Source organism: Lampetra planeri, chromosome 48 (genome assembly GCF_965212315.1).
Source record: "Lampetra planeri chromosome 48, kcLamPlan1.2.h2, whole genome shotgun sequence".
In the NCBI taxonomy this organism is placed as follows: domain Eukaryota; kingdom Metazoa; phylum Chordata; class Hyperoartia; order Petromyzontiformes; family Petromyzontidae; genus Lampetra; species Lampetra planeri.
In genome coordinates this window covers 4,771,081-4,789,211 of record NC_136154.1, presented here as the reverse complement: position 1 = coordinate 4,789,211, position 18,131 = coordinate 4,771,081, and the positions used below count along the sequence as shown (strand labels likewise).

At 46.4% G+C, this 18,131-nt stretch overlaps 1 protein-coding gene across 2 annotated transcripts in view; it reads right to left on the bottom strand.

Moving 5' to 3' along the window:
* LOC144733875 (receptor-type tyrosine-protein phosphatase beta-like) overlaps window positions 1-18,131 on the bottom strand; it is a 122,958-nt gene that overhangs the window by 65,380 nt on the left and 39,447 nt on the right. For both annotated transcript variants that reach the window (XM_078615882.1, XM_078615881.1), the window contains exons 5-7: window positions 9,169-9,429; window positions 6,419-6,679; window positions 4,679-4,942 (exon numbers count right to left, since the gene is read on the bottom strand). In XM_078615882.1, coding sequence (XP_078472008.1) covers window positions 4,679-4,942; window positions 6,419-6,679; window positions 9,169-9,429 — 786 coding nt within the window. The remainder of the gene's footprint in view (window positions 1-4,678; window positions 4,943-6,418; window positions 6,680-9,168; window positions 9,430-18,131) is intronic.

Sequence of the window (18,131 nt, the reverse complement as noted above, 5' to 3'; positions counted from 1 at the left end):
ATTCAAACTTTTCCATGAACATGTTGGCTATAACTGGTGACAAAGGGGAGCCCACCTATCTGTTAGAGTTTTTAACAGACAACGAGACAAGAAGTCACAGCATGCCGAGATAACAAGGTAATACCCATCGCTTTCACACTCACATCCGCTGCTGTGTCCTCACCGAACTCCAAACAGATCTTATTTAAAGCTAGCCTATTACTAATCTCGGAGAGAATATGGTTACTCCGATCTGAACTCGATAATTTAGACAAGACTATCTTACAAACACATTTAATGTTAATACAAAAAATGTCACCTTCTGATTGAAACCACGTTGATAACATGACTTCTGCTTCTGCTGACTCAATGTCAGCCAAATACAAAGCTAACCTGATTTCTAAATTCAACCTCCTATCTAAGAAGAAACCAGAGCCACACATCGCAAAGCTGGATGTTAACAAGACCGTGATTAATCAGAGTAACATCCCAATTTCTGACACTCTAAAAACGTTACTGGCCAAAGGACTAAATTTCGCCATCACCCCTAAATATATACCAGTAGAGGATATGATTTCTCAGATTGATGTAGCCCTCAGAGGCATAGGACACATCCATGCGGATGTAGCAAGAGCTGAAATAGCTACTATTCTTAAGAATGCTAAGAAACCCACTAGTAACATCAGCAAAAACGAACGCTCTGAACTCGGGGACCTAAAAAAGAGAGATGATATAGTCATCTTCTCGGCAGACAAGGGCAATGCCACGGTCATCATGGATAAAGATTCATACAACAACAAAATCCTGGACCTTCTTAATGATGGGAGTTACTCCAAAATTAAAAACGATCCCACTAAAAGCCTAACGACGAAAACCAACAGTAGCATCACGAGTTCGACTTCCCTAATCGAACCAAGCAAACGTCCCTCTCTAAAACCATCGGCGGCAAGACCTCCCAGACTCTATGGTCTTCCCAAAATCCATAAGGAAGGCACCCCGCTACGACCCATTGTGTCGACGATAAACTCTCCTACGTACAAACTAGCCCGTTTTCTATCAGATACTCTGCTCCCTTTCACAGGCAAGACCTCTTCGGCAGTACTCAACTCAACCCAATTAGTCTCTATGGTTAAGGACATGGTACTATCTCCTGATGACATCCTCGTCAGCTTTGATGTAGTATCTTTGTTTACCAAAGTCCCAGTACCGGACACCCTAACAATAATTGAGGACTTAGTCCAACATGGATTGAATTCTGATGCACCTGCGCTGGTTAGGCATTGCCTCACCAACACCTATTTTACCTGGAATGGCACCTTCTACAAACAGAATGAGGGTACCCCTATGGGCTCCCCTTTGTCACCAGTTATAGCCAACATGTTCATGGAAAAGTTTGAATCAGACGCCGTCCAGACATCCACCCTGCGTCCTTCCCTGTGGAAGAGGTATGTGGATGACACTTTCGTCATTAGGCCACATGGCCTCCCAGCATTGAACCACTTCTTGGACCACATCAATTCTAGACACCCATCCATCAGATTCACCATGGAAGTGGAGAAAGACGGTAAACTACCATTCTTGGATATTCTGTTTGAGAGGAGGCCTGACGGATCCTTGCGACATTCTGTCTACAGGAAAGCCACCCACACAGATTCCTACTTGAAACCGGATTCCCACCACCACCCATCTCAAAAGATTTCTCTCATCAAAACGCTATACCACAGAGCCCATGGCATTTCTGACAAACACCACCTGACCCGTGAATTAAGACATGTACATTGGGCCCTCAGGATGAACGGATACTCTGACCGTACTATCCGCCAAGCTGTCTCTCCCACCACACAGAAACAGCCACATGAAACTCCGACCAAAACCATCACGTTGCCATACATAGCAGGCGTGACCAAAAAGATCTCCAAAATTCTAAACAAACATAAGATCCAAGTCCGATTCAGTACAGTGCATAAAACCCGTGATCTGATTCCATCTGTGAAGGATGTCGTTCCTGACTTACAGCATCCTGGAGTCTACAAATTGAGTTGCATTTGTGGTGATTGCTACATTGGAGAAACGAAACGTCATGTTTCTGATCGTGTCTGCGAGCACAAGTCAGATCTGAAACACGGCAGAACTGATTCTTCTGCCGTTGCTGATCATTGCTACAACTCGGTGGGCTCTCATGAAATTGTCTTTTCCGAGACCAAGGTTCTCTGCAAACCTCCCGGCTACCATCAAAGGTTTGTACACGAAGCCATACAAATATACAAACACAGACATAATTTCAACCGTGATGATGGGTACAAACTTAGTAATCATTGGAAAGATGTTATCAACCACGCAAAAAAGACTTAATTACACTTTTTTGGACCATCTTATCTGACAGGCACTATTTTACTTTACTTTACCGAGTGTTAACATCCCCAGTTTTTTTACAGTACTCTCTTCATTGGTCATCCAGCATTGGTATAAACATTTTTGTTATTTTGCCTATCATGTGTATCAGACCTCCCCTCCCCCTCTCTGTCCATTGTGTTGGCGTGTGCAGCAGCAACCGCGTCCAAGCCGTCGTCCAATTTTTTTGCCCCCCCTCCCCCTCCCGATGCGTTGTATTAACACCCCGTGCTGTCTTTGAGCCCCGCCCCCCTCCCTCCCGATACGTTCCATTCATTGGCTACCACATTCTGATGAGCTCCCCCCCCCCTCTCCTCCCCCCTTCAACTTGCTTATAAGGGATTACATCTTGAATCATTGCCTCACTTGATACAGCTAATTCGGCTGTGACGGTCCCACCTGATGACAGAGACTTGTGTTGCCTCCGAAACGTCGTGATTTTTGTTTTATTTTATTTTATTTTCATAAATGTTGATGTATTACCTACGTGACTTTACCGAAAAAACCTAAGAATGTGGCTATAAACCCAGCAATCCTGGTTCGATTCCAAGCCACGGCTAACATCAGTGGCAAGTGATATTTGAACCAGCTGTCCTGCATGGCCCCTGCTGCTCCCTCCACACACGTAACTTCTACCATGGAAACTAAATAAAAACCAAGCACTGTTGTTTTTAATGTATGTATGTTGAAATTATTTCGCACCATACTTCTTTCATGTGTGGTGTTACTTTTGATATGTATTGCATTATTTATTAATTTAAGTTGGTATGTTTTACTTTTCAAAAATTGTTAAAGAGTGGAAGATAGTGGTGCTGAAACGTAACTCATATTTGAACATGGAAAAGGTGTGGGGGGCGCTGGCCCCCGGGGCCTCTCCCTGCTGGGGGCCGGCCAGAGGGGGTTCGCCGTCTCCGGATCCCTCACTCGTGTGAGAGCTGCTGCGCTCCTCGTTTGCGGAGGAAGGGCTGCCGCCCGCCGGCTCCCCTCCCTGGGCCAAACCCCCGCGAGCCCGCGAGTCTTGCTTGTGGGGCATTGCTCGGGGCTGCCTCACGGCTGCGGTTCGGCCGTTGGAGAGCTGGGGGGAAGGCGAGGATGCACGGAGCTCTCGCTGGGAGTGGGCCTGGCTGCGCTGATGATCGTCTCATGGATGGTCCAGTAGAAAGAGAGCTTCTTGCCCTTTCTACGGCCCTTTTATTGTTACCTACATCAAAGATAACCCGGCTCCGACCCACTGGCCAATCAGCTCGCTCGGACTTCCCGCCGCGGGTCGTTGCTTTCCAGCTACGTACATTTCCCTGTTTGTGCCGAGCGCCCGACCAATCAGAGAGACGACCCCGCTTTCCCGCCGTTCTTGGCTCCACCCCCTACCTGCCTACCGACCCGTGTGTGTGGTGTGCGTCTTAACCGTGGTGGCTGGGCAGCCCCATCGTGACCATGTAATTTCAACCCAAGTCACGGCGCCACAATGTGAGTTAGCATCGGCGGAGATCGCCCAATTCCCTGGCCGCAGGAAACCGTCAAGATTATCCCCATGAAAGGGCTTCTGGGTGAAAACCTGTCGGCCAGGTGACCTCCCCTCGGGGCTCTATGGTGGGGGGGCGGGGGGGTGTTTATGTGGGGGGTGGTGCGGGGAAAGCAGCGTCGGCCCCAACGCTTTGCGGTGGGGAGATCATAGGTGGGGTGCCCGCAGAGCGGCTTCACGGCTGCGGCATCACAAAACGGAACTCAATGGGAAAACGACTAGCTCACCGAGCGATTTTCGCGGAAAAAACCTTGCTCGTTAAGCCAGACACGCCTGTATTCGTTTAATAGTGTGAGAAGTCAAGAGACCAAAATCGTCTTATTCGCAAGAGTGCAAAGGTGTGTGCCTGTGTGAGAGGGATGGAGCCTAATTTGTCAGCTCAGCCCTGATTCACCTTGTCTCTCACCTTCAGTTGCTGATTCGATGTGTGATTGTTTGGGATAATTGGAGCTTCACTTATTTAACCCAGAAAAAGTGTAATGAAAGTGGCACGAGAATTAAACACAATCACGTTTGTGAAAAATCCAACTACCAGGCAATAATAATTGCCAAAAATAAATACATTAATTACGAGTTTTACTTACGTTTATTCGGGACCCCGGGGTCCTGCCATTAGGATCTTATTGCACAATAGCGTAAACACTCTACAGGAATCGTGTGCTTTGTTTAAATATGCCAGAAAAATGGGCAGCGCATTTTAAAAATGAGTATCAAAGGGTAGTCAATTGTGCTTACGATCACAAAAACATTTTAAAGTTATATTTTTTAATACTTTCAGGAACGTACCAGTTTTTCCTGTGACCACATCTGACAATTGTGAATTGGCCCCACTATGAGCCTCCACATACACAGAGTAGTTTCTGTTCGTAACTAAATCCCAAAATGTTCTTGTAGTTGGTAAGCTATAGTTTTCGTTTCCGATCAGATTCCAAGTTGCAGTGTCTCTTAAGTAAGCTGAGTAGTAGTCTATGTCAGCAAATGGAGCCGTCCATGAGATAGTCATGGTTGTATCAGTCTTGACACTGATGATCACAATGACTTTGGGTGGCACTGTGAAACAGCATCAGCAGTAGATTAATAATATGAGCAACATGTTCACGTTTTCATTAAAAAAAATATTATTTGAAACAATAAAATTTCGCAGTTTAAACTTCGTTTACATTGAAATACATTCATTTTGAACACGGTATTACTATTGTTTTGGAACATAAAATGTTTATTCACGTCTAATAATCTTGGCATCTATGGTTTGTGCTATCCAGTGCAGTCAAGGCTACTCTACAGAGACAGCACTGTGACGAGTGATAAGTGGCCTCCTAGGCTATGTCGATTGTGGGTTTCTTGCCCATCTGGTTCTCCTAATTTTTCTGCAGCGCCTTCAAAAATATGTATGCACTGCAGGCACTTACTGTCTTGGTTCTGTTCTTATCTATACAATCATGTTTTTATGAAACATTTCAGGATAAACATGTTCTAAATTGTTAAATTACGGGGTGCCACAGGGCTCTTTTCTTCACAGACTGCTTTATTTAACTGTTTTTACGTAGTAAAATCATATCCAGTGTAAAGATGGAACATCATTTTTAGTACGGCCACTTAATCATCTGGTCAAATGTATGTCATGAAAGCTTGATCTCCAAACAGAATAACTTGTCACTAGTATAAGTATTTAACATAACAATTATAATTGTTTAACCTCACTGAAAAGTTGAGGAACAATTCTCACAACCAAGGTTAGCTTCGGCAAATCGCATGAGACTACGCTATACTTCACCAGGACCAGTTCCAGGATGTCCGAATTTAAATTCAGGAAGTCGGCTGGTAGAACGTCTAGTGACAGAAATATGTTCAGATCAATAAATGACTTGACCTGAACATCAATTATGAATCTGATTATTGGCCGTGAACCCTACGCGTTAAATTGTCCCTTCACACATAAAACCTTAGGTGACCAATTACACACAATTTTACATATGCCCCTGGTTAAAGATGTGTTTAACAAGGCACCCCGTTAAGGAGAGTACTCTAATGAAATGCTATATTTGCAGATGATACACCTGGTGGAAAAGCTTTAAATAGAGCCCATGTTTCCATTTTAATAGATCCCACAGTCCAGCCCGCTAGTCTTGACATTGTTATCCGTCTAATGGGTAAAGTTTAGTGTGCCAGATGTGAAATAATGAGTTGGGCTGCAAATGTCTAAAATAGGGTTCGTCATTACTCTTGTGGACAATTGACATACCTGTCAAACCCATACGGTTTACCCGTGTTCTTGTACAGGGAAATTGAGTTTTCCGGTTCATATATGGTGTACAACCGTTTCGATACGGGCCAAAAAAATGTCTATTTGTTTGTGTTTCTCCCATGTGATGGAACTTCTTAGGATGAACGTTGAGATTGATAAGGGCACGGGGTGACCAATAAGGTGTGAATTGGTATATAATAAGGTATGCAATAATAAGGGGATGGCAGGTATGAATTGAGGGTGCAGTACAATTATTGACAGTAGACCGTAGAGATACTTACAGGTTCTGTCCATGACGACATCTGATATTTGGGAGGAGGACCCTTGGTAAGCCGTCACAGACACGGAGTAGTTCCTTCCAGGAACCAGGTTAGTGAACGTGTATGTGTTTGAATATGAAAAGAAATAGTAATTCACGTATCCACTTATAGTCTCTGTCATGTAGATCCAGTAGTAGTATGCGTTCGGGAGAGAAGTCATCCAAGAGATTGTAATGGACGTCATAGTCTTGTTGGTGATGGTTACAATGGTGTAACTTGACACTGAAACGGCATTTGGCATGGGCGACATTTTGTCAACATAATTTTTTACGTAACGTAACTGAAAAAAAACTAATTGAAATCACGACACATTCTGTATTTCATTATTCAATAACTTTGACAAATACTTAAATAAACATTTGTTGTTGATGTAAGGGTTGACGGGAATTAATAATGAATATTGAACACCATATGCTTTTGGTTCTTTCGGTAAAGTCACGTAGTTAGAAATAAATTACCAAAAGAACCAAAGAGTATGGATTCCTGCAGTCACGGAAGCTTCAAATCAAGATTGAACACCATATTCTTCACTGGTTTTTTTAATGGTTTTCACTTCTTAGTAACCAAAATTCATCACACACTGGGTTAATTATTTTTCTGACGATGGGTTGCTGATCAGTGATTATTAACAGGCCTTTACAAAGCAATTGGTAGACGAAAGCCTCCTCATGAGTTATTACTCATAGGGGTTGCTATGCGTAATAAGGTTGCATTGAATTTAACTTCCTAATTTTACTAAATTTGCTTTCTCCGTGCTTGTTTGTTTAGAAGTGCAGTGTCTCGCTCGTTTGTCCGCTATGGACAGGACGAACTTGTTTGTTTACAAGTCCAGTGTCTAGCTCGTCTGTCTGCTATGGGCTTGGTTGTTTAGAAGTGCAGTGTCGAGCTCTCCCGTCCGCTATGGGCAAGCCGTGCTTGTTTTTTTTTCTTCTTGGTTCTTTCGGTAAAGTCACGTAGAATGGAAATAATAAAATAATAAAAATAAAACATAATAAAATCATTCTCACGACGTTTCGGCCACAACGCAAGCAGCCGTCATCAGGTGAAGACCAGGTCTGTCGGGGAGACAGCGTCTGACGGGGAGACAGCGTCTGACGCTGTCTCCCCGACAGACCTGGTCTTCACTTGAGGACGGCTGCTTGCGTTGTGGCCGAAACGTCGTGAGAATGATTTTATTATGTTTTATTTTTATTATTTTAATTATTTCCATTCTACGTGACTTTACCGAAAGAACCAAGAAGATGAGTCCCTGCAGTCACGAAAGCTTTAAACCGTGCTTGTTTGTTCAATGTTATCTAACCCGCCCCCGTCTCTCTGCCCCAGCACCCCTCTCTCTGCCCCAGCACCCCTCTCTCTCTGTATTTAAAGCCTCGACAAATAGGCGTTGTCTTTCTGTGTGCCTATGTGTGTTTCTCTCTGTTTGTCTCTGTGAGTCTCTCTCTCTGCTTGTGTGTGTCTCTGTCTCCGTGTCTGTGTTTTGTCTCTCTCAAATGTAGCAATCTTTGGAAGAACGTAATCAACCAGATAGGGTGTTGACTGTTATGTTAGCCGACTCTCTGCGTTGTATTGCATTATATTTCTAAGTTTACTAGGTTCGTTTTCTCATTCATTCGTACCTGATGACGATTGCTTGCGTTGCAATCAAAACGTCGTATTCTATTATTATTTAATTACATTTCTTTCTACGTGACTTTACCGAAATAGCCAAAGCGTAGTACTGTGGAACGCGGAGGGGTCAGTTGGTGCAGGGATATCACGAGGTTTCGCAGTAATCATTGAGGAGCGGATACGGTCGATCTTAGTCATAAAGTAATTGAAGAAGACCACAGGAGTGGGGGCGGCAGAAAAAGTTGCAGGTAGAGTAAAAGTTTAGGGTATTGAAAAATAGAGCAGGGTGTGGAGATATGGAGGAAATGAAACAATCAAGTATGAGTGGTGAGAAGCCTCCAGGGACGAAGCGTCATTTGATAGTTTGGAAAAGTCGGGAATAATATTAGGAACGTGAGTCATCGGTTGGTTAAGTCCTCCAGATGCGCTCTGCTTTGAGCACGAGCCAAAGTTGTGACTTGAGCGTTGATGATAACTAAAGACATGGGCGGCGTTGTGGAGGGTGTAAGGGGAGCATTGGTGCAAGCACGTCCAAATTTGAAGAAAGTACTGAATTTCGGACAAAATAAGCAGTGCCAGGGTGCATGGAGGAGAAATCAAAGTTTGGTAGACGCGATGAGGAAACCAAGCAAAGAAGTGCGCAGTTGTCAAAGGAGCGTAGGTTGTGGCGGAGGTGTGGGGGTGCGGGGGACGATAGGGGGGAGGGAACTAGGAGTTTTTAATCCACAGAGATGCCGTTTATCACAAAGCACCTCGTTTGCAGGATTACTCAAAGGAACTGAAACGTAATCTCCAGATTGCACAGCTGGTGGCAACAATCTGATAACATAACCGTTGTCTTTGTTTAGCCCAACAGTCCTCTCCCCAGTTTCTAACGCACCTGGTGATACAGAGCTTTAAATATATCCCATATTTACTTTGTGATACATCCCATAGTCCATCCCGCTGGTCTTGACCATCTATGCTTTCTCAAGGGTAATGTTCAATTGTGCCAGATGTGAAATGATCATTTGGGCTGCAAATTGATAAACTAGGGTTCTTTACTTTTGTGGTCAAATTAATATGCAGGACAATTATTGATAGAAGACCATATAAGTACTTACAAGTACTGTCCATGACGACATCTGATATTTGGGAGGAGGACCTGTTGTATGCCGTCACATACACGGAGTAGTTCCTTCCAGGAACCAGGTTAGTGAACGTGTATGTGTTTGAATATGAATACAAAGTGTAAATCTCTCTTCCACTTATAGTCTCTTTCATGTAGATCCAGTAGACGTATGCGTTCGGGAGAGAAGTCATCCAAGACACTGTAATGGACGTCATTGTCTTGTTGATGATGGTTACAATGGTGTAACTTGGCACTGAAATGACATATGGAATGGGCGACATTTTATGAAGATGTTTCGCGTTTTTAACAAAATATAATCCAAATGAAAAAAATAATTTTAATCATAACAAGACATTCCATATTCTTTCATAATTCAATAACTTTGACAAACACATAAATATTGTTTTTGTTTATGTAAGTGTAGTAGGTTCGAATTAGGTGCACACACACGCAGCTTGGAGGCAACACTATTTATTAACGGTAAGTAATATAACACTGTACATGAGGTGGTGACCACCTTCCTGAACTCACTAACACTCTGGAACGCGACACAGGCTGGACCAGGCAGGCAACGGCCTGCCTGGCCCAGGACGACGACTCGGGACTTGACGACCGATGATGTCTTCTCTTTGGAGTACAGTACAACAGCCTTGCTCTGCGTTCACACCACGCTTATATCTGGTTTGGCGTGGCTGGCTCCGCCCCGGCGTGGCTGGCTCTCTTCAGGCCACGCCTCCCTTCCCAGGACACGCCTCACTTCCCCCACCTCTGGGAAGGTCCGGATCCCTCCACCACGTGACCCCCCAGGCACCCCCTTGGGGCCCCCAGCCTTCGTACAGGCCAACACAGTAGTGACCGTTCTGTCACTACATCACCCCCCCCTGTATAAACACACAGCCGTCCCCGGCTGTAACACAACTGTGAAACATCGAAAAGGTGTGCCTCCGAACCAGCAACATCAATAAATGACCGGCGACCGATAAGAAATACAATCACGTAATATATACAGAATCGACGAGGGTAAAAGGGAACCGCATAGAAAACGGGGAATTAACAACAAATATACATGAAAACTGGCTAACCCACTTACGCTCAAGCACAGCCCCCACCCCGTTAGAATCACGCATGCAATGACAGTCACCCATTAGCACCCCCCCCCCCCGCCTTTCCGACGTGGCGTCACAACCAGTAGCACGCGTCGGCCATATCGGGGGGGGAATTTCCATGTTACCACCCCACCGCCTTTCAGACGCGGCATCACAACCAGTAGCACGCGTCGGCCATATCGGGGGGGGGAATTTCCATGTTACCACCCCACCGCCTTTCCGACGCGGCGTCACAACCAGTAGCACACGTCGGCTATATCGGGGGGGGAATTTCTATGTTACCACCCCACCGCCTTTCCGACGCGGCGTCACAACCAGCAGCACGCGTCGGCCATATCGGTGAAATTTAAACCCAGTCTCTCTCCAAGACTCGCATCGCAGCATATAGCTGTACCGACCGAGCTGAGACGACCCAGTCTCTCTCCAAGAGTCGCATCGCAGCATATAGCTGTACCGACCGAGCTGAGACGACCCAGTCTCTCTCCAAGACTCGCATCGCAGCATATAGCTGTACCGACCGAGCTGAGACGACCCATCGTTCACTCACTGCACAACATGCACCCTAACAACTGAGGGATACAGTCTCAACGTAACAGGACAACTCCACCTGAACCTTACGAATCTCCAGCCCACTGTTTCAACGCGCTTCAGAGGGTCTCAACCTCCGAGCCGTCAGGTCAAGCTGTCAGCCATAGCATGACGGGACCACACTCCCCGAGCCATGTGAGCGCACAGCCCACAAGGCTAGACAAGCCACAGAGTGTCTCGATCTCCGGGCTGTCAGGTCAAGCCGTCAGACACAGCATGACGGGACCACACTCCCCGAGCCATGTGAGCGCACAGCCCACTAGGCTAGACATACCACGGAGTGTTTCAATCGCCGGGCTGTCAGGTCAAGCCGTCAGCCATAGCATGACGGGACCACACTCTCCGAGCCCTGTGAGCGCACAGCCCACTAGGCTAGACATGCCACGGAGTGTTTCAATCTCTGGGCTATCAGGTCAAGCCGTCAGCCATAGCATGACGGGACCACACTCTCCGAGCACTGTGAGCGCACAGCCCACTAGGCTAGACATACCACGGAGTGTTTCAATCTCCGGGCTGTCAGGTCAAGCCGTCAGCCATTGCATGACGGGACCACACTCTCCGAGCCATGTGAGCGCACAGCCCACTAGGCTAGACATGCCACGGAGTGTTTCAAACTCCGGGCTGTCAGGTCAAGCCGTCAGCCATTGCATGACGGGACCACAACGTTCATGTTAGGCACGCAACACTCACTGGGCCATCCTGGTCAGGACCTGCGCCCCAAGATAGGTGACAGCCAGCAGCACAATTCCAAATCCCTGGCAGCATGTCACCATCGCAATTTAACACCATCACAACACATAAAATTTGAATTATGATCCCCCACAGAACTGATCCAATGCCGAACAGGTACGCACAATTTGTGACGATCCCGAATATTCAATGGTCACAACAATACACCTCACATCCCGTATCCGTACACATCATCTCCGAGACTCGCATTGCAGCATGCAGCTGTACCAACCGAGTGGAGAGAGCAACGCAATTTGACGGCAATTAACGGAAACGCACCCCCGATCCATATAGAACACAAGGAGCATTCCCGCACAAAAGACATCATCTGTGCAACAACGGACAGGAACCAACCAGTGAGTTTGAAACAAACCGAACCTGTCATTTCAAAATCCCCTTCAACATTAACCATGGGACTCAGGGCATTCGAATTTTGAGAGCAAAAAAAACTATACACAAACCCCAAGAATCGCCGAATTTATTAATACAGTATATGCAGTATATAAATTTCGTACAGTCAATCATTTGGCGCAATGCTCCATCCAGTCCCCACATGGCAACACACACAATCAATACTCCAGACAATCCGTACATAGTAAATAATCACAAGCAAGTACCCAACAGTCCATACACTGTTAACAATTCCAAGCAAAGCTCCATACGGTCTGTACCTTGGCAACAATGACGATCAAAGTTTCTTACAGTTACACGTGACAATCACGAGCGAAACTCCATACAGTATACACAATAACAATGGCGATTTCGCAACAAAACGATGTAACAACACGAGTCATTAACACGGCAACATACAGGATATCAACGGAGCTCGGGACACCAACACGAATTAATCATTAACTACACCCAGAAGATACCGATCTCGACGCCGTAATTAACAGCAACACTTGTTACAAGCAGAAACCCCCATGGTCGCCTCGTCAATTTATTACGCACACAACCGGACGAACACGCTCCGCAACTTAGCGAGTTAAAAAAACACACGCGATCGCAACCCGGCGCACGTAAGATGGGTGAAGATTATTATTATTATTTTTCTTGGGGACTGGTGCTTGTCATGTCACGACTCGCCTGGCAAACTTTGAATAGCGGAGGGCGGCAAGGTGGAGCACTGGGACGGCCCGAAGAATCTTGCATGGTGAATATGGCCTGCTCTTGCGAACCCCCATCCACCTCTCGCGCTCGAGCAGAAGGCTGGAACTCCCCCTCTGCAGGCGTTGATGTCGGCGGGAGCGGCATTTTGGCAGCAGGAGCGGCGTTTTGGCGGGAACAGCGCCCCGACCCGTCGCCGAAATGGCGGGAGCGGCGCTTTGGCGGGAAGCGCGCCCCACCAGCCCCAGAAATGGCGGGAGCGGCGCTTTGGCGGGAACCGCGCCCCGACCAGCCGCTCGAAATGGCGGGCCCACCGCGTGGCCCGCATGCCCGGGCCTCCCCCGCCAGCCCCCGCAGCGACGATGGTGTCCTCTCCCCGCGGCTCCGTCGCTCCGTTCCCAATGGCGGCGAAGCAGCAGTGCGATGCCAGTCCCGCTGCTCCGCGTGCAGCGCCATCTCTCTCTCTCTCTGTCACCGGGGCTGCCATCCCCGGGGCTGTCCGAAGGATGGTCGTCACACCGTCCCCGTTGTACGAAGGCGTCCAGGTGAGTTGTATATTTGTTTTTCGTGTGCCCATTTTACTTCCCTAGGATAACACCTAGCAATATTTATTTTTCCAACTTCTGACGCCAAATGTAGTAGGTTCGAATTAGGTGCACACACACGCAGCTTGGAGGCAACACTATTTATTAACGGTAAGTAATATAACACTGTACATGAGGTGGTGACCACCTTCCTGAACTCACTAACACTCTGGAACGCGACACAGGCTGGACCAGGCAGGCAACGGCCTGCCTGGCCCAGGACGACGACTCGGGACTTGACGACCGATGATGTCTTCTCTTTGGAGTACAGTACAACAGCCTTGCTCTGCGTTCACACCACGCTTATATCTGGTTTGGCGTGGCTGGCTCCGCCCCGGCGTGGCTGGCTCTCTTCAGGCCACGCCTCCCTTCCCAGGACACGCTTCACTTCCCCCACCTCTGGGAAGGTCCGGATCCCTCCACCACGTGACCCCCCAGGCACCCCCTTGGGGCCCCCAGCCTTCGTACAGGCTAACACAGTAGTGACCGTTCTGTCACTACATAAGGTTTGACGGGAATTAATTATTAATATTTAACTCTATATTATTGGCTAGTTTATATGGTGAGACCTCCTTTGCCAGTAGCAATATATAGTAATAGGTTTTTACCCTTTTACCTGCCAACAAAACTAGCACCTTTATACAAGGGATCGTGTTTGCATTAACCACAACACTTGTGGTCAAAAAGCAAACAAAAAGACAACTCTGATAATGTATGCGTTGTCCTTGAAATTGATTGGTCCACACCCGAGACAGCTTTTCTTAGAGCCTAGTTTCTCATGGTGTTGGATAAAGGTGTCAGTTTTGTTAGCAGGTAAAATGGTAAAAACCTATTTCTATATCTTGCTACTGGCAAAGGAGGTCTCATAATGTAAATGCTTACCCCGAGCTCTCAATACTCGGATGGTGCATTGTCTTTGAGTTGTGCACCTTTTGGCGTCATCTGGTCCAACACCATGTGAGACTAGCCTCTAAGAAAAGCTGTCTCGGGTGTGGACCAATCAATTTCAAGGACAGTGCATACATTATTAGAGTTGTCTTTTTGTTTGCATTTTGACCGCAAGTGATGTGGTTAATGCACACATGATTCTTCGAAAAAATATATATTTTGTTGCCAGAATATAGGGGGAAAACCCTATTATTTTATTTTGGTACTGGTGTAATGGGTTCCGGAGACACTTGTAGAGGTAACTTCTTTATTACAATACAACACTCCAACAGTCCTGATACTCTGTTATAGCCTAGGCACACCGCCTAGGCACACCGCCTAGGCACACCGCCTAGGCACACCGCCTAGGCACACCGCCTAGGCACACCGCCTAGGCACACCGCCTAGGCACACCGCCTAGGCACACCGCCTAGGCACACCGCCTAGGCACACCGCCTAGGCACACCGCCTAGGCACACCGCCTAGGCACACCGCCTAGGCACACCGCCTAGGCACACCGCCTAGGCACACCGCCTAGGCACACCGCCTAGGCACACCGCCTAGGCACACCGCCTAGGAACACAGCCAACTCTAGCTGTGCTCCGGGGTCCTCCAGCTACAATTACCCTAGGGGAGGCTACCCGCCCTGACCCAGCCAAGGTGCGGGTCTGGACTCTGGCTTCCTCGGAACTCGCCCTTACAAGGACGTAGAGCCGGGAGTCCCAGAGTCCCACCACTGGCCCGCACAGCGTCCCGGCCCTTACAAGGACAAGCGGGACAAGGGGGTCCAGGGTCCAAAGCTGGCTGGCTGGCTGGTCTTGGGTAATGAGCTGCGACTGGCCCCGATCGGCCAGTGAGCGGCTCTTTTATGCCTCTTCCCCATCGAGGGGTGGGGTTGTGTGTGCCCCCAGATATCCCACAGAGCACACACAGCCCCCCCTTGGTGGCGCCAAGGGGCTTAGCTGTCTGGGTTGCCTGGGGTCCTAGCGCCGAGGGCTTAGCTGTCTAGGTTCCTAGAGCCCCCAGTAGCCCCTCCCCTCTTGGGCTGGCACAGTGGCCCCTCCTATGGCACTACATTGGCAAAAGAGGTCTAATGATGTAGATGCTTTCCCCGAGCCCTCATTACTTTGATAGTGCATTGTCTTGGAGCTGTACGCCTTTTGGCATCATCTGGTCTAGCACCAATTGAGACGAGGCTCAAAAGAAAGCCATCTCTGGTATGGACCAATCAGTATCAAGGACAATGCATATATTATCAGAGGGTTTTTGGTTGCATTCTGACCACAAGTATTGTGGTTAATGCAGACATGATTCCTTGTAAAAAGGTTTCAGTTTTGTTGCCATAAAAAATGGGAAAACCCTATTCTTATATTTTGGTACTGGCAAAGGAGGTCCCATGATGTAGATTTTTTGAAGATTTTTCACGTTTTTAACAAAACATAATCCAAATGTAAAAAATAATTGAAATCATAACAACACATTCCTTATTCTTTCATAATTCAATAACTTTGAAAAATACATTAAAAAAAAGTTCATGTAAAGTTTGACGGGAATTAATTATGAATATTGAACACCATATTCTATGCTAGTTTGTATCGCTTTTGTCTTCTCACTAACCAAAATTCATTATATACTGTATTGATTATTGCTGTGGATTCCACAGCTGATGATGATTGCTTGTGTTGTTGCAGTCGAAACGTCGTGAGAAATTTATTGTTTTATATTTTTATTATTTTATTATTTCCCTTCTACGTGACTTTACCGAAAGAACCAATAATATTAACTAACACTGTTTTAACCAGTGACATGATTTCCGTCATTTCTAAAGGCCTTAACTTTGCCGTTACCCCACGCACAATTCCAGTGGATGAGATAATTGCTGAGGTAGAATCAGCAGTAAGACTACTTCCACATAATGAGGCAGAGATGACTAGACACGAGGTTGCCAAAATAATTGAGAATAGCAAAGTACCAAGAGTAAATATTAGCTCGAACGAAGCAAAAAAACCTTAAGAGAGCTCCGATTAAATAAAATCCTGGCAGCTGATAAAGGCCGCACTACTGTAGTGATGTCACGAGCCGATTGTGATAATGTAATAACAGCCATAGAGGGTTCAAGTGGGGATTGGCTTGCCGGTCCTGCTTTGTAGCCAATAAGGGTTGAGATAGGGAGCATGGCCCCGGCGTGATCACGGCATGTCATCAGGAGTGATTGGCCTAGCCATTCGGGGCCCCAGCTAATGGGGAGCCGGATGAGAGGCGTGGTCCTGGGATTGACAGGGAACCATCGAGAATGGTCAAGGCTGTCCATGGAGGATTGGCTGGGGGGACCACGTGACGAAGGGATTAAGAGAGAGTGAGAGAGAACGATCGAGAGCAGACTAGGAAACGACAAGAGCAGGGTCACGCGTGTATGGGGGCTCTGGGTGCCACGTGCGCGGTGGGGACTTAGTGTGAAGTCTGTCCTCTCTCCGTTGTCTGCCAGCAACGAAGAGTGAGTGAGTAAAGTGTATTGTGGAAGTGGAAATAAAAAGGACTGATTCCGAAGCCGTCTCAAGAAGTATTATTACAATAATACAATTTAAGATTTACTAGACGAAAGTACCTACATTAAAATGTAACGATATCCAACCAATACTTTAGAACGTAAGACTACTACAATCATTGCAAATATACATTAATCCCTAAGAATGAGCAATACCAAATTAAGCCAAGGGCCTCAAAACCACCGATATTGTATGGGTTCATAAAATCCCATTACAACCTATAGTCAGTACAATTGGCTCTGCCACGTATAAATTAGCTAAATATATAACTAAACAAATACACTATGGGAACCTCATTTGCCAGTAAAAATATGATAATTGGTTCTTTACCCTTCTATCTGGCAACAAAACTGACACCTTTATACAAGGAGTCATGTTTGCATAGACCGCAATACCTGCAGTCATAATACAAACAAAAGAACATAACTCTGATAATGTGCACTGTCCTTAAAGTTGATTGATCCACACCCGAGACAGCTTTCCTTAGAGCCTAGTCTCATATGGGTTGGACCAGATGACGCCAAAAGGCGCACAACTCAAAGACAATGCACCATCAGAGTATGAGAGCTTGGGGCAAGCATCTACACTATGGGAACCTCATTTGCCAGTAAAAATATGATAATTGGTTCTTTACCCTTCTATCTGGCAACAAAACTGACACCTTTATACAAGGAGTCATGTTTGCATAGACCGCAATACCTGCAGTCATAATACAAACAAAAGAACATAACTCTGATAATGTGCACTGTCCTTAAAGTTGATTGATCCACACCCGAGACAGCTTTCCTTAGAGCCTAGTCTCATATGGGTTGGACCAGATGATGCCAAAAGGCGCACAACTCAAAGACAATGCACCATCAGAGTATGAGAGCTTGGGGCAAGCATCTACACTATGGGAACCTCATTTGCCAGTAAAAATATGATAATTGGTTCTTTACCCTTCTATCTGGCAACAAAACTGACACCTTTATACAAGGAGTCATGTTTGCATAGACCGCAATACCTGCAGTCATAATACAAACAAAAGAACATAACTCTGATAATGTGCACTGTCCTTAAAGTTGATTGATCCACACCCGAGACAGCTTTCCTTAGAGCCTAGTCTCATATGGGTTGGACCAGATGATGCCAAAACTGTGTCAGTTTGTTGCCAGATAGAAGGGTAAAGAACCAATTATCATATTTTTACTGGCAAATGAGGTTCCCATAGTGTAGATGCTTGCCCCAAGCTCTCATACTCTGATGGTGCATTGTCTTTGAGTTGTGCGCCTTTTGGCGTCATCTGGTCCAACCCATATGAGACTAGGCTCTAAGGAAAGCTGTCTCGGGTGTGGATCAATCAACTTTAAGGACAGTGCACATTATCAG